The 16,320-nt window shown below is 55.2% G+C and overlaps 1 protein-coding gene across 2 annotated transcripts in view; it reads left to right on the plus strand.

Moving 5' to 3' along the window:
* The window catches only part of NUMA1 (nuclear mitotic apparatus protein 1), a 55,205-nt gene that overhangs the window by 1,101 nt on the left and 37,784 nt on the right, over positions 1 to 16,320 (plus strand). For both annotated transcript variants that reach the window (XM_015414991.1, XM_015414990.1), the window contains exons 3-11: positions 821 to 905; positions 1,244 to 1,361; positions 4,178 to 4,335; positions 5,047 to 5,164; positions 6,193 to 6,310; positions 8,669 to 8,809; positions 8,943 to 9,068; positions 9,966 to 13,370; positions 14,897 to 14,938. In XM_015414991.1, the coding sequence (XP_015270477.1) occupies positions 821 to 905; positions 1,244 to 1,361; positions 4,178 to 4,335; positions 5,047 to 5,164; positions 6,193 to 6,310; positions 8,669 to 8,809; positions 8,943 to 9,068; positions 9,966 to 13,370; positions 14,897 to 14,938 (4,311 nt within the window). The remainder of the gene's footprint in view (positions 1 to 820; positions 906 to 1,243; positions 1,362 to 4,177; positions 4,336 to 5,046; positions 5,165 to 6,192; positions 6,311 to 8,668; positions 8,810 to 8,942; positions 9,069 to 9,965; positions 13,371 to 14,896; positions 14,939 to 16,320) is intronic.

A 16,320-nucleotide genomic window follows, 5' to 3' on the forward strand; every position in this document is an offset into this window, starting at 1 on the left:
CCCAGAGTCCCTATTTATACCTTGTGGCTGATAGCCACTGATGGACCTCTGCTCCATATGCCTATCTAATTCCCTTTTGAAGCCGTCCATGCTTGTAGCCGCCACCATCTCCTGTAGCAGTGAATTCCATGTGTGAATCACTCTTTGGGTGAAGAAGTACTTCCTTTTATCCGTTCTAACCCGACCGCTCAGTAATTTCATGGAGTGCCCACAAGGAGTTCTTGTCTTGTGAGAGAGGGAGAAAAGTACCTCTTTCTCTACCTGCTCTTTCCCATGCATAATCTTATAAACCTCAATCATGTCACCCCTCAGCCATCATTTCTCCAAGCTAAAGAGCCGTAAGCACGTTAACCTTTCCTCATAGGGAAAGTTTTCCAACCCTTTTATCATTTGAGTTGCCCCTCTCTGCACTTTTTCCAAAGCTACAATATCCTTTTTAAGGTGTGGTGACCAGAACTGCACACAGTATTCCAAATGAGGTTGCCCTGGCAACCGCAAACACCCTTCCCGGTGCCCGCCACGTGCCTTAAGAATGTGGGCGGGGCTAGGTGTGGCTTTTGCCCAGCCAGGCTTCTGATTGGCCGTTGGAGATTTGATTGGCGGTGCAGAGTGCTGGCAGCCGCTGTCACTGAGGGACTGGAACGTCCGCTGTGGCAGCCGTTTTGGGCCCGCACCCCACCCCACTGTGTCAAGGCGTCCGCCAGCTCGAAAAGGTTGGTGCCGGGACGGGGAGCCTGCACGCGTCCCCTCTCGCGATCCGTCCCCGGTCAGTAGCCCAAACGGCTCACGCTCTTGTCGCCCCTCTCCCTCCCTCCCTCAGGCAGAGATGGCCAAGTTCCTGAACTTCATGCTGTACAACGAAGATTGCCTCGGTGAGAACCTGGAGAGCTTTCTTCAAAAGAAAAGTAAGTGCCGGGTGAGCATGCCTGACTGAAATGCAGGGGATGCCGTCGAGCCCGCGTCCGCGCCATCCCTGGTAGAAGCGCGCATGCAGTTTGTCCTTGCAGCTGCCTTGACTGCAGGTTTGTTGGCACACTGAGGGGCGACGTTGCCGACAGCCACCCAGATGCGTCCGCCGTGGCACCAGCGGATTTCTGGGTCGCCAGAGGAGACGAACTGTGTTAGTCGTGGGGAGAGACGCCTGTTAGAGAATCTGCTCTTCTTGTGGGCCGGGGGGGTGGCAGTCGTGCGTCTTTGGACCCCTTGGACTCACTTGGCCTCCGTGCCTGCTCCCTTCTTCCAGCGCCTCACTCAGCGAGCTTCTCTGGCTCCAGCACCAGCTCAGAGGAGACGACCCCACAGAAGCAGGAGGTGCACTTCTTGAAGCTGCAGAAGATCGCCTCGTCCTCCAGCCTCAATAAGTGAGTGTTTGTTTGTTTATTTATTAGGCTTCTATCCCGCCCATCTACATGGGCTCAGGGTGGCTAACAAGAGGCAGTTGCCATACATAACACTAAAACCAGATAAAACAATCAGATGACATTATACATTTAGAATCGGTGCTCACAACAGTACATCATCCAAGACGGGGACTCCAGTGCAATGTTTCAGAGGTACTGCTGTCTCTTCTTGACCGGTCTACGCTATGTCCGTTCTCCAATTCCCAAGGCCAGTTCGCATCGCCAGAGATGGCAACGTGATGGCGGTACAGTGACGGTGGCGGCTCCTCCTCGAAAGCCTGGCGGAAGAGCTCCGTCTTGCAGGCAATGCTCCCTCTAAGCTGTGGAGACTTGTGAGCAAAAATTCTACTTTATGAGCTACTGGTATTAAAGTTGTGAGTGAGCGATTTGGCTAGTGCATAAATTAGCCCTCCTTCCTGAGCGAAGGCAAAATTGTGTGAGCCAGAGGCTAAAAAACTGTGAGCTAGCTCACACTGACTCAGCTTAGAGGGAACACTGCTTGCAGGCCCTGCGGAACTGTTTATTTATTTATTTATCAAACTTTTACCCTGCCCTCCCACCAAGGCGGCTCAGTGTTGGTCGTCTCTCAACCGAGGAGCGTCCGCGTGTCCGAGAGCAGGGTCCCCCCCCAGCCTTTTTGAGCCAGGGGGCCCCTTGGGAATTCTGACACACAGCTTGGTGAGCCCAGAGACAAAATGACTGCTGCAGCTTACTTTCAGTCACACAGCAGCAGCAGAAGAAGAGATTGGCTTTGTACACCGCCGTTGCACAACTTTGACTTTCAAAAAGTTTTCCCTAAGGTCCAACCTTCCTGCCTTTAATTTGAGCCCATTCTTGCAAGTCCTCTCCTCTGCTGCCGACAGGAACAGCTCCCTGCCTTCCTCTATGTGACAGCCGTTCAGATACTTCAAGAGAGCCATCCCGTTCCCCCCTCAATCTCCTCTTCTCCAGACGGAAGCTTCCCAAGTCCCTCAGCCTTTTGTCATAGGGCCTCTCCAGGCCCCCGATCCTCCTCATCCTGCTCCATGAACTTTCTCATTGGAGTTGTAGGGGAACGAACCTGGGACCGTCTGTATGCCAAGCCGAGGCTCTATCCACGAGCCACAGTCCGTTCCCAGAAGCCTTGGGCAATGCTGCAAAAGCCCTGTTCAGCACTGCTGTGGATCTCACGTTCTTCATGGGAGGAATATAGAACAGCTGCCTAGGGAGGTGGTGGTGAGCTTCCCTTCACTTGCAGTCTTCAAGCAGCGGCTGGACAAACCCTTGTCAGGGATGCTCAAGGCTGATTCGGCATCGAGCAGGGGGTTGGACTAGATCAGAGGTGTCAAACATGTGGCCCGGGGGCCAGATGAGGCCCCAGGAGGCTTTCTATCAGGCCCGCAGTGGAACTGGCTGTCTTCTGCTTCTTCTTCCAGTTCTGCTGCTCTGCATTCCCATAGGTTTGCAGCTTATAGATACACACGTGAGCAGCGCACTCAAGATCGCAACAGCACAGACATTTTGATGCAGTAATTCAGAGCAAGGGGTGTCCGTTATCGGACACTGTTGAATAAACCAAATATTGCAACAGTGCTAATGTTTTAAGCATGTTTTTATTTTAAGGGGGGGGGAAACAACCCTTTGTGTTTGTGTCCTTTATAAAGTTTATATCTCCGCTACCTGGCGTTACATTTTATGACACACGTGGCCCGGCCCTACAAGGTCTCATTTATGTCAGATCCGGCCCTCGTGACAAATGAGTTCGACACCCCTGGACTAGATGGCCTGCATGGCCCCTTCCAATTCTGTGATTCTATGAGCCTAAGTGGAAGACGTCCTCCACCTGAGATCTGGGAGAGCGGCTGCCAGTCCGAGGAGACAGGACCAGCGTTCCCTCTAAGCTGAGTTAGTGTGAGCCAGCTCACAGATTTTTAGCCTCCAGCTCACACATTTTTTGTCTTAGCTCTGGAAGGATGGGGCTCCAGAGCAAACCGATTTATGCAGGAGCCCAATCGCTCGCTCACAACTTTAATGTCAGTAGCTCACAAAGTAGAATTTCTGCTCACAAGGCTCCACAGCTTAGAGGGAGCGCTGGAGAGGACTGTCCCTGGTGGACCAACGGCCTGATTCACTAGAAAGCAGCTTCATGAGAGTTGAGGGTGACGTCGGAACATATCCCTGATGGTGTTCTGGGAGAGCCGCAGGACTGGTCTGTTTCTCAAGCCATTGGGCCGCCAAGTTGGCAATGGGGTTTCACTCTCCTGTCTAGGCTGTGGATTTTTTTTTTTAAACGGGGTTTGTCAAATCTGAATTGATGCTCTGTGTATTGAATAATTGCTCCTGATAGCTGGGGTGGCTCAAGTGGTTAAGGCGCTGAACTGCAGGCTGTGGAAGGTCAGTAGTTCAGCAGTTCGAGACCCGAGTGTGCCGCATGACAGAGTGAGCTCCCGTCTCTAGTTCCAGCTCCTGCCAACCTAGCAGTTCGAAAGCAAGAGATTGCAAGTAGATAAAGAGGTACCACTTCGGTGGGAAGGTAACAGCGTTCCGTGCGCCTTGGTGTTTAGTCATGCCGTCTACATGACCACGGAAACGTCTTCGGACAGCGCTGGCTCTTCGGCTTTGAACCGGAGATGAGCACCGCAACCCTAGAGTCTGATTCGACTGGCTTTCGAGCAAGGGAGAGACCACTGGTCTGCTCCAGCAGGACTCTTCATATGCTCTTCTGTTATATTATTCTCCCTGGTTGTCCCCCCCCCCCCATGTCTCTTAACATGCGTCTGGCTGACGTCCCTTTGCAGGTTTCTCCCCGGCTCCTCTACCTCCCCCATGGGCGACATCATGCAGACCCCCCAGTTTCAGATGAGGAGGCTGAAGAAGCAACTGGAGGCCGAAAGGGAGAATCGGGACGATCTTGAGCGCGAGTTGGCCGAGAATCGCAAGCTCATTGACGAGAAAGGTGAGTCCCCCCCCCCCTTCCCAATAAAAAATTGGGGCATGCCTGGTGTGCTCACTCCGTGTCCTTGGGTCATTGACCATTCCGAAGAGACGGCCATGCCTGTGTTCAGGGAGTGCTGGGTTGCACTGTCAGAATGGCATGCTGGGAAGACGACAACAGAAGAAGAAGAAGAGATTGGATTTATACCCCGCCCTTCGCTCAGAGTCTGAGAGTGGCTCACAAACGCCTTTCCCTTCCCCTCCCCACAACAGACACCCTGTGCGGTGGGTGGGGCTGAGAGAGCTCTTGACAGAAACGGCTCTTTTTCAAGGACAGCTCTTGTCAGAACTACGGCTTGCCCAAGGTCATCCAGCAACTGCGAGTGGAGGAGTGGGGAATCAAACCCAGTTCTCCCAGATTAGAGTCCACGCACTTAACCACTACACCAAACTGGCTCTCAATATCTACCTGAAGAAGAAGAGGAGATTGGATTTATACCCCGCCCTTCACTCCCCAAAGAAGTCTCAGAGCGGCTGACAAACTCCTTTCCCTTCCCCTCCCCTCCCCACAACAGACACCCTGGGAGGCAGGTGGGGTGTGTTGTAGGGCTCTCTTTCGGCTGTGCTCCTGCAGAGTGCAGGGGGTTGGACAAGATGACCTGCAAGGTCCCTTCCAACTCTTAACATTCTATGATTCTAACTCGCGTGTCTCTCTGTAACTCTTCTGCTCCAGATACGAAGATCCTGGTGATGACGCAACGGATTGACCGCCTGACCCGTCAGCTAGAGAGGCAAGCGGCTGATCAGATGGAGCCCAAGGAGATGGAGGAGCTCCAGGAAAAGAATGAAAGGTATTTTGCTACTGATCTCTCAGCAAGCCCCCCCCCCGCCCCCCATACACACACTCTTGTCTTCCTGCTCCCATTCACCATGCCTTCTTTCTATTTTATTCATTTATAGAATCATCATAGAGTGGGAAGGGACCTCCAGGGTCATCTAGTCCAAACCCCTGCACAATGCAGGAAATACACAAATTCCTCCCCCTCCAATCCCGCAGTAACCCCTGCTGCGTACCGAGAAGATACCAACAACAAGGGAAATACGCAGTATAGAATCACCAACAGAAGACCAACTGTGTAATAAAATCACAACAAAGCATGAAATGTAAATTATTACCAGTAATCATAACATATTGAAAACATCACCAACAAAATATATGAATCCAATAAAGAAACACCACTACAAACGTAGATTATCCATAAATGCTAAAGGATCAAAATGGTCCAAAGTGTTCACAATTAATATCAATGACATGTAACTACTTCCAGTTTGGTGTCGTGGTTAAGTGTGCGGACGCTAATCTGGGAGAACCGGGTTTGATTCCCCACTCCTCCACTCGCACCTGGCTGGATGACCTTGGACAAGCCGTAGTTCTGACAAGAGCTGTTCTTGAAAAAGAGCAGTTTCTGTCAAGAGCTCTCTCAGCCCCACCAACCTCACAGGGTGTCTGTTGTGGGGAGGGGAAGGGGAAGCATTTTGTAAGCGGCTCTGAGACTTCTTCGGGTAGTGAAGGGCAGGGTATAAATCTAATCTCTTCTTCTCATTCTTCCTTCGTTACATGTCATCATTGTCTGAGCTTTGCATAGAAACGTCACAATCCGCCTTTCACCTTTATCAAAACTTTCCTTGTGTTTTCTATTTTCCACTGTCTGAGGTTTTGCTTCATGCAGCAAATGGAAGTGGGCTGTAGCCCTCTCAAAGGTATTAGTCTTTAAGACGCCCCGAGGTTCCGTTTTTGTTCTTTGCTGTCACATCCCAGCGTCGTTGCCTCGCCTGGGGTTTGCTCCTGTTTCGAGCAGTGCCTTTCTTTCTCCCTCAGCCTCCTCTTACGTCTGCAAGAGACCTTGAAGCAGTGTCAGGACCTGAAAACCGAAAGGGGCCAGATGGACCGGAAAATCAACCAGCTCTTGGAGGAGAATGGCGATCTCTCTTTCAAGGTAGCGGAACGCTCCAGCTTTCTGGGTTCTTGGCCAGTTTGGTGCAATGAATTCTCAGAGAGCCAGTTTGGTGTAGTGGTTAAGTGCGCAGACTCTAATCTGGGAGAACTGGGTTTGGTTTCCCACTCCTCCACTTGCAACTGCTGGAGGACCTTGGGCAAGCCATAGTTTTCTGACAAGAGCTGTCCTTGAAAGAGCAGTTCTCGAAAGAGCTCTCTCAGCCCCACCTACCTCCCAGGGTGTCTGTTGTGGGGAGGGGGAAGGGAAAGGAGATTGTAAACCGCTCTGAGACTCCGGGTGAAGGGTGGGGTATAAATCCAATCCCCTCCTCCTCCTTTAGAATAGAAGCATGGCTTCTTGGACGGGAATTCAAGTCACCTTGGACTGTGTTGTAATCTCAGTGAAGAAGAAGAAGAGATTGGATTTACGCCCCGCCCTTCACTACAGAGCGGTTTACAATCTCCTTTCCCTTCCCCTCCCCACCCAGAACAGACACCCTGCAAGGTAGGCGGGGCTCAGAGAGCTCTTGACAGAAACTGCTCTTTTTCAAGAACAGCTCTTGTCAGAACTATGGCTTGACACAGGGTCATCCAGCAGCTGCGAGTGGTGGAGTGGGGAATCAACCCCTGGTTCTCCCAGATTAGAGTCCTCGCAATTAACCACGACACCAAACTGGCTCTACACCAAACTTAACTACTACAGCAAATGGTGAAGTTCCGTTGCACAACAGGGTGGCATTTCTGTCGGGGTTAGGTGTTTAGAAACAGACCCAATGAGTTGGGACTCTGGGGCCGTGTGGCCTCTTCCTGCCTTTAAGGTGCAAATTTGCCGTGAGCCTGGTTCCACGGGGGCACTTGTGAAGCAAAAGTGCCTATGAAGGGTTAAGTGGTGTATCAGTATGTTAGCCTTCTTCCCAGTGCAGCTGTTTTAAGTTTGTTATTGTTAAGGTGTTGATTCTAAGGACAGGCAGACCTACCAATTAACTCTATTTGAAAAACTGTTTTGACCGTAAAGTGGGAGCAGCTGACATTTGAAAGGGAAAAGAGTATATTTTGACACCTTAGCTGGGGGGAAAATTTAGCCTAGGAGATTCTGGGAACTGCTGTATGCGGGTGAAGCCTCGTTGTGATTTATGACCTATGCTTCCTGAAAACTGTGATATAGAACAAAGGTAGTTGAGTCAGTGTTTGTTATTTTTTTGTTGTACTCTCTGAAGCCTTCTGTGCTGGATTTCGTATTTCTCTCTCTTGATTATTGTTTTAAACAAATACTTTCCTTTTAAAACTTAAGTTGCCTCATGTGTGCGCAAGAAAGCCTAGCTACTCTTGCCAGATAATCAGTGCCTGGTGCGGTCTGGTGTCACCTTTAGTGGGTCGCCCTGTCAGTCTGTCTGTAGCAGTAGTAGAAAAGAGCAAGAGTCCAGGAGTGCTTCCAAGACTCACATTTGTGGCAGGGGAGGAGCTTTCGTGAGTCAGTGCTAGAGATGTAAAATTTCCGGAAATCTTGAAGCTCGGAAAAAAACCCGGTTTTTTTCCGGGTTTTTTTCGGGAAAAAACGGAAATTTTCGGAAAAATTGAAAAAATGCTACATTAGCATTTCTTTTGCCTTTTCTAGATTGAAAGTCATTCTGTTACTTTAGGAACATAAAAATGACTATGGACATTTTTACTTGGCATGAAATTATCACAACTAGCATATTAAAAATATAGTGTACCCAAACAATTATTACAAACAGAATACCCACCCACATGAAAAAACAAAACTGAAACCTTTTTATTTTCTTCTGACAATCGCACCTCCTAAAGGAAGAAATGCATCTTGTTCTTGCATTGGAGAGTTCAGTTTGTAACCTAGGACTTGCTTGTCCTCAGTGCACAGAAATTAGATCAATCTGATACCATACATATTTTTTAGAAATGATTTGGAAAATATCTGAACACCTTGTCTTAAAATATTTTATTCATCATGTTAAAATAAAACGTTCCATAGTCAATTTATTTTATTTTATTTTCAATTTTTCCAATTTTTCGGAAAAACAAAACAAAAAAGGCTTCAGGAAAAAAACGGGAAAAACCTGGGGTTTTTCCCCGATTTTTTCCGGTTTTTTTCCGGGCCTTCACATCTCTAGTCAGTGCTCGCTCCTTCAGTCATCTCATCCTCTGCCACAAATTTTGTTAGTCTTGAAGGTGCTCCTGGACTCTGGCTCTTTTTTGCTGCCAGAGACTAACCCAAGTTAGTTTTGAGGATTTGGTCCCGTCCACCGCACCTTCCGTGTTGGGGACGGGTGTGTGTGTGTCAATGCTAATACCAAAGTCTCCAAACCTGTCCCTCCCCTTCCCCTCCTCTCTTTTGAGCCAGCTTCGGGAGTTGGCCAGCAACCTCATGGGACTGCAGGAAGCCATGAACGAGCTCTCCACGGAACACAACACAGCCCTACGGGACTGGGAGGAGAGGAGGAGCCACCTGGAGAAAGACCTCCACCAAGCCCTCAGCGAGAAGGTCAGCACACGAGAGAGAGAGAGACACGGGGGTTCCTCCTCTCGCATCTCGGGCGGGGTAGGCTGGAGGGGAACGGGCGCCCCTTTTGCCATGACCTTTTTCTTCTCTGAAGGGCTTCTGTTTTCTTCCCCAGAAATGCTTGGAAGAGAAGCTGGAGATCCTGCAGGGGAAGATCTCCTTGCTGGAGGACCAGCTGGCGAAGCTGAAGGAGAGCAGCTCTTCCCCGGAGGCGGGAGAGGTCATGGGGAACGTCCTGCAGGTAGGAAGGGGCGGGGGCCTGTGGGTTTAGATCAGGGGTCTTCAGCCCTCTCTAGCTTGCAGGCGCCGGTGGAGTTCCGACTCCGGGTCGTCGGCACGATCACAAAACGGCGGCCCCGGGAGACAGAGACAGACTCTCTGACCAGAGACAGACAAGAGTCCACAGCTTAGAGGGAGCCTTGCTTAGAGATGTAAAATTTCCGGAAATTTTGAAGCTCGGAAAAAACGGAAATTTTCGGAAAAATTGAAAAAAATGCTACATTAGCATTTCTTTTGTCTTTTCTAGATTGAAAGTCATTCTGTTACTTTAGGAACATAAAATATGACTATGGACATTTTTACTTGGCATGAAATTATCACAACTAGCATATTAAAAATATAGTGTATCCAAACAATTATTACAAACAGAATACCCACCCACATGCAAAAACAAAACTGAAACCTTTTTATTTTCTTCTGACAATAGCACCTCCTAAAGGAAGAAATGCATCTTGTTCTTGCATTGGAGAGTTCAGTTTGTAACCTAGGACTGGCTTGTCCTCAGTGCACAGAAATTAGATCAATCTGATACCATTATATATTTTAGAAATGATTTGGAAAATATTAAACGTTCCATAGTCAATTTATTTTATTTTATTTTATTTCAATTTTTCCAATTTTTTGGAAAAAACAAAAAAGGCTTCAGGAAAAAAACGGAAAAAACCTGGGTTTTTTCCCGAATTTTTCCGTTTTTTTTCCGGGCCTTCACATCTCTAGCCTTGCTTCTAGCGTATTCCCAGTTCGGAAGACTGCCCAGCAGGCAAAGTGGCTGTGAGGGGGGGTGGGGGGCCTTGGGGACATAGCGGAGGGGAAGGGGAAGCAGTCCTAACGGAAGTCCGTCCTGTCCCCTTTGTCCCAGCAGCTCGAAGACCTGAAGCAAGAGGTGGCCAGCCTCCAGGGCCAGCAGGCCGAGCTCCAGGCCACCGTGGCCCGTGTTGAAGAGGAGAAGCGCCTGCTGGAAGCCACCCTCCAGACCGACCGGGGCAACTTCGAGGAGGAGAAGCTCCAGCTCACAGGCCTCCTCGGCAGCCTGCAGAGTTCCGTCTCCGAGCTCTCTCGGGCCAGGGAGAAACTGGAGCAGGACTCCCGGGCGCAGGAAGAGCGCTTGACCGCCCAGATGGACACCCTGACTGCAGAGATCGCCAAGCTGACGGGCCTCCTTCACCAGAAGGACCAGGAGCTGCTGGCCTGGCACCAGCAGGCCGAGGCGGAGAAAAGCCAGAACGGGCGGCTGCTGGCGGACCTGCAGCAGAAAGAGCAGGCATCCCGGGCCACCGTCCAAGAGCTGAGCCTCCAGGTGGACCACCTGAATAGCTCCCTGCAGCAGAGCAAGGAAGCCCTGGCACAGGCGGAAGCGGCAGGCCGGGAAGAGTGCCGCAGGGCTGGCCAGGAGCTGGAGCTGGCGCGGAGGCAGCTGGAGGAGGCGGAAGCGGCGCGGTCCGCTCTAGCTAGTCGCCTACAGACTCTGGAGGAAGCCCGGGCTGCCTCCGCCGCAGAGGCCCAGAGGGAGAGATCAGAGCTCAGCCAGAAGGTCCAGGAGCTGGAGGCCAGGGTGGCGACCCTCACGGCCCAGTGCCAGCAGAGCGAGGCCCAGGCGGGGGCGGTGCCGGCTCTGAAAGGCCAGCTGCGGGAGGCCCAGCAGAAGCTGGCCGAGCGGGAGAAGGTGGCCAAGGAGAACGCCCGCCTGCAGGAGCGCCTCTTGGTCCTGGAGGAGTCGGTCCGCAACACGGAGGGCATCCTGGAGGACGAGAAGAGGAGGGCGGCGGAGTCCCTGGAGGGCAACCTCCGGCGGATCGCCGAGCTGGAGGAGCAGCTCCAGGAACTGGCCAAGCAGCACGACCAGGCCCAGCGGGAAATGAGCGAGGAGAAGGCCAGGCGGCAGGCCCTGGAGGGGCAGGTGCAGAAGCTGGGGGAGCTCTCCTCGGAAGACAGAGGCCAGCAGGGCAAGCTGGAGGAGAGGATCCAGGCCCTGCAGCAAGACCGGGAGCAGGCCCGCCAGCAGCTGCGGGCCGAGCAGGAGAAAGCGGCCACGGCGGAAGCCCAGCTGAAGCTTCTGAAAAGCGAACACAAGGAAGCGCAAGCCACGCTGCAGGCTCAGGCCCGGGAGAAGGAGGGGGCTGAGGAGAAGCTCCGGGCCGAGGTGGCCTCTTTGCAGGAGAAAACGGCGGCGGCTCGCCAGGAGGCGGCCCAGAGCATGGCGAAGGCGAAAGAGGAGGAGCGCAAGGCAGCGCTGGCCCTGGAAGCCCTCACCAAAGAGCTGGCCGCCGAGAGAGACGGCAGGGTGGAGCTGGAGGCCAGGGCACAGCAGTTCAGGGAGCGGAGCCGCAAAGACCTGGCTGCGGCAGAAGCCAGCCTCTCCAGCGTCAAGTCCGCCGTCAAGGAAAAGGAGCAAGAGGCAGAGCAGCTGGCCAGCCAGGTGAAGGCCTTGAAGGGGAAACTGGAGGAAGCCACGGCGCAGCAGAAGCGAGAGCTGGCCGCGCGGGACGAGGAAGCCCGGCGGCTGGCGGGGGAGCAGGAGCGAGCCCAAGCAGAGCTGTCCGCGGAGAAGGCGGGCCGGGCCGCCTTGGAAGTGCAGCTGCAGAATGTCACGAACGAGATGCGGGTGGAGGTCTCGGGGCTCCAGGAGGAAGTGGCCCGGGCACGGGGCGCGGTGGAGGAGAAGGAGCGGGAGCTGGAGGAGCTGCGCGTGAAGAACGTCTCCCGCGACGAGGAGCTGCGGGACCTGCAGAAGACCGTGCAGAAGCTGAAAGGCGAGCTGGCCTCGGTGGAGGCACTGAAGGAGCGGGCGGCCAAGATGGAGGGGGAGCTGCAGGGCTTCCTGGAGGTGGCCAGGACCCGGGAGGCGGAGCTGGACAGCCTCAGAGCCACCCTGGGGGCCAAGAACCGGCAGCTCCAGAGCCTGGAGGAAGAGAAGCGGCGCCAGGAGCAGGAGGCCACCTCCAGGCAGGAGCTCTGCGAAAAGAAGCAGAAGGAGTGCGAGGCGCTCCACGGCCGAGTGGAGAAGCTCGAGCGGCAGTGCGAGGAGCAGCGGGGCGCCGCTGCCAAGCTGGAGAAAGCGGCGGCGGCCTCGGAGCAGCGGCAGGCAGCCGAGTCGGAGGCCTCGCAGCGGGAAGCGGCGCAGCACAAGGAGAAGGCTGCGGAGCTGGAGAAGCTCCTGGCGGCTGCCCGCTCCACGCAGGCCAGCGCCGCCGAGAAGCTGAAGAGGGAGCTCCTGGAGAAAGGGAAGGAGCTGGTCCAGAGCAGAGAGGCCGTGGCGAGGGCCGAGGAGGAGCTGGCGGCCCTACGGGCTCTGGCCCAGGAGAAGGGGAAATCCGAGGAGAGCTGGAAGGAGCAGATGTCCCGCTGCCTCCAGGACGCGGAGCGGAAGAACAGCCTCCTCGGCAGCCTGGAGAAGGAGCTGTCCCTCACGCGCCGGCAGCTGCTGGAGAAGGAGGCGGAGAGCAAGGAGATGCGGCGGCTGGCTGTGGCCGAGTCCGAGAAGAGCAAGAAGCTGGAGGAGCGGCTGCGGCTGCTGCAGTCCGAGATGGCCACGGCCGCCTCCCGGGCCGCCGAGCGGTGCTCCACCATGAAGGCCGAGGCCCAGGGCTACCAGAAGCAGGCCGAGGAGCTGCAGGGCTCCTCGGAGGCCCAGAGGAAGGAGCTGAGCGCCCTGGCCAAGCGCGAGGAGGACCTCCGCAAGGAGTTCCGCGCCCTGCAGGAGAAGGCCTTCCAGAAGGAGCAAATCCTGGTGGCCCTGCAGCAGGAGCTGACCGGCGCCCAGGCCACGATCGGGGAGCTGGCACCCGTCAAGGGCCTCTACCAGCAGCTGCAGGCCGAGCAGGCGGCCCAGAAGAGCCGGCACCAAGAGGAGCTGGAGCGGCTGTCCAAGGACACCGGCGCTTTGCAGGCGGAGCTGGCCCGCACCAAGCAGGAGCTGGCGGAACTGCTTTCTCTGAAGGAGAGGGTCCCCGAGCAGGAGCGCCGCGTGCAGCAGCTGCAGACGGAGAACGCCGGCTACGCGGAGAGCCTGACTGCTCTGCAGCGGGCCCACGCCCAGCTGGCCGAAGAGAAGCGAACTCTGGCCGAGCAGGCCAGCCACGGGCAGCAGCGCCTGGATGCGGAGCTGGCCCAGGCCAAGCAGAGGCACGCCCAGGAGCTGGAGGAGGCCAGGCGGGAGGCGGAGAAGCTGGTGGCCGTCAGCAAGAAGGAGGCTGAGGAGGCCCACAAGAAGCTGGAGGGGGTGACAGCCAAGTACGAGGAGGCCAGGCAGAAGCTGCTGGTGCAGGTAAGGCCTTTCCCCGGCTCTGTGGGGCTCAGTGGGGCACGGAGGGAGAGGGCATGGGGGGGGGGAGGTGGCTGCTGAGCAGCAGGTGACCTTGGACCAGTCCCACACCGGGGCTGAGCAGCAGGTGACCTCGTACCAGTCCCACACTCTCAGCCAGACCTGCCTCACAGGGTCACTGTGAGGCTAAAACAGAGGGTGGGGGAAAGGGACGCCAGTGCCCTGAGCGTCTTGGGGGAGGGAGGAGGTGAAAGACGTGCCAGTCTGGAAAGCAGGCGCCGTTAAGGTCCCCCTCCGCCTGGTCCTTCCCTTCCGAGCGAGCCAGGCAGTGGTGGGCAACGGAGGCCGTTCGGACAAGCGGATCCGGACGTCTCTCTGCGGGCCTGATGTGGCCATCTGTCGGGAAGCAGGCTGTTGAGGGCATCCTTTGGTATGTCCCCTCCCAGCTACCGTCCACCCCAGGGGGCCTCTTGAGGACAGAGCTGGGTGGCTGAAGGTCAGGGAAGATAGATGGTGTTTCCCAGAGCTCCGGTGAGGGGAGGCCTTGGGATGCGGGATGGCTACTCCCTGCCCCCTGAGTAGAACAGTCTGGCTCCCTTTCATGGCATGTGTACCATCATCCCTACCCTACCCCATAGATAGGGATCCCAAGTCCCCCCGGGGGGTGGGGAAACCCCCGCTCCAGTGGCCCGTTCCCCGGTGCCGCCGGATCGGGCCCCGGGCGGAACTCCACCCCGACGTGCGCGTCACCCGGAAGTGGTGCGGGCACGCCGGGCACGCTGGGGGCGCCCCGCCCGCAGCGTGCCTGGCGTCCTCCCGTCACTTCCGGGTGACGTGCGTGCGGCGCGCACGTGCGCACAAGACGCCAGCCGGGAGCCCCCCGCTCCCGGCAAAGATACACTTGGCAACCCTGCCCATAGAACACACACACACCCCGCCGCTCTGGTGTCTTGTGGTACTGCAGAGCCTGCGAGAGGGAGGGGAGCTCCTCAGACACAGGCCCTCAGCCTGGCTTAGTCTTGAAGTTAGAAGAACACTTGCAGCTGCTTTCTGCTGAGTCGAACCCTTGTGGCACTGCAGGGCCTGCGAGGGGGAGGGAAGTTCCTCAGACACAGACCCTCAGACCTGGCTTAGTCTTAACTGTTAGAAGAACACTTGCAGCTGCTTTCTGCTGAGTCGGACCCTTGTGGCACTGCAGAGCCTGAGAGGGGGAGGGAAGTTCCTCAGACACAGACCCTCAGCTCTGGCTTAGGCTTAACAGTTAGAAGAACACTTGCAGCTGCTTTCTGCCGAGTCAGACCCTTTGGCCTCAAAGTGTCGCCCACTTAGACAGGCAGCAGCTCTTTCTCCAGGGCCTCCAGCCAGAGAGGTCTTTCCCATCCCCGCCTGCCCATTCCCATTAACTGGAGAGGCCGGGGTTTGAACTGGGGCCACTGAGGCGCAGTCCTCTTCCCACCTCTGCCGCTTCTTTGGAGCTACGGTGTGTTTACCTCTGCCTTCCCTTGGTCTCCCCTTCCCCCATCTTGCAGGTGGAGCAGCTAGAGCTGTGCCAGAAAGAGACAGCTAAGCAGGTAACGCATGCCAGGTGTCAGCTGCTTAAACGGTGACCGTGCGTGGGCTTAGCTGCCGCTGTCGCTGCTGCTTCCCCTCCACCGCGGCCGCCGTCGCCTGTTTTGTGAACTGTTTGCAATGGGGGGCCCGCGGAGGAGAAGCCGGGAGCGGGCTGGTTTGCTCCAGATCACGAGGCCGACGCAAACGGGGGTTTCTTGTGTGTGGCAAAACAGGGCTCCGCTGTCACTAAGCAGCCGTTGTCTGCCTTAAAAAACGCTGCGCCTTTTGTCCAGAGGTCTCCACGTCCAGGTCAGCGCCACTTTTGTTCTCTTAACTATCGTTAGAGTGCAGCTCTCTGTCCGGAAGAGAAGGCGGTTTACATCCGGGACAGACGGCAAGCGGTGTGGTGAACAGGGAGGGGGCTTGCAGGAGGAAACAGCTCCTGAAGGATTAACATAAGAACATAAGAGACGCCAATGTTGGATCAGGCCAAAGGCCCATCCAGTCCAACACTCTGTGTCACACAGTGGCCAGAAATACCAGGTGCCGTCAGGAGGTCCACCAGTGGGGCCAGGACACTAGGAGCCCTCCCACTGTTCACCCCCCCCCCAGCACCAAGAATACAGAGCATCCCTTGCCCCAGACATAAGAACATGAGAGAAGCCAGTGTTGGATCAGGCCAGTGGCCCATCCAGTCCAACACTCTGTATCACACAGTGGCCAGAAATACCAGGGGCCATCAGGAGGTCCAGCAGTGGGGCCAGGAAACTAGGAGCCCTCCCACTGTTGCCCCCCCCCCAAGCACCAAGAAGACAGAGCATCACTTGCCCCAGAGCCCTTATCTATACCTTGTGGTTAATAGCCACTGATGGACCTCTGCTCCAGATGCTTATCTAATTCCCTTTTGAAGCCATCCATGCTTGTAGCCCTTGTGTGTGCTTGTAGATTCCAGCAAGCAGGGCCCCCCGGCCAGCGTGCTGCATAGCCGCTTCCTTCCTCCCCCAGTCCTGGGCTGGTCCTCTACCCTCCCAACGGCTGGCAGAAAGGGACCGGGAATCCGCAGAAGCCCTCGCTAGAAGGGGAGCTGGCAAGAGAAAGGGGGGCATGCCCTGACACTGTTTCTCTAAAAATGTGATTTCTTGTGCTGCCCCTGGGTATTTCAGAACAGAATCCAAAGCGAGGGGGGGGGATTTTAAAATAAAGGGAGGGGTTCTAGCAGGGCCGTCATGAACCCTGCATTTCGGGGCTCTGGGAGCCTGAACGGTGTCGGGTTCAAGAGGCGCCTGCGAGAACGAGCCTGCGAGAATCCGGGAGCCACGCATCGCTCCCACCCCGTCCAAACGTACAAAAGCGACCTTGAAGAATGTAAACAAAATCAGGTTGGGTTTTTTTGCAAAAACAT

Source organism: Gekko japonicus, unplaced genomic scaffold (assembly GCF_001447785.1).
Source record: "Gekko japonicus isolate JY-2015 unplaced genomic scaffold, Gekko_japonicus_V1.1 scaffold5022, whole genome shotgun sequence".
In the NCBI taxonomy this organism is placed as follows: domain Eukaryota; kingdom Metazoa; phylum Chordata; class Lepidosauria; order Squamata; family Gekkonidae; genus Gekko; species Gekko japonicus.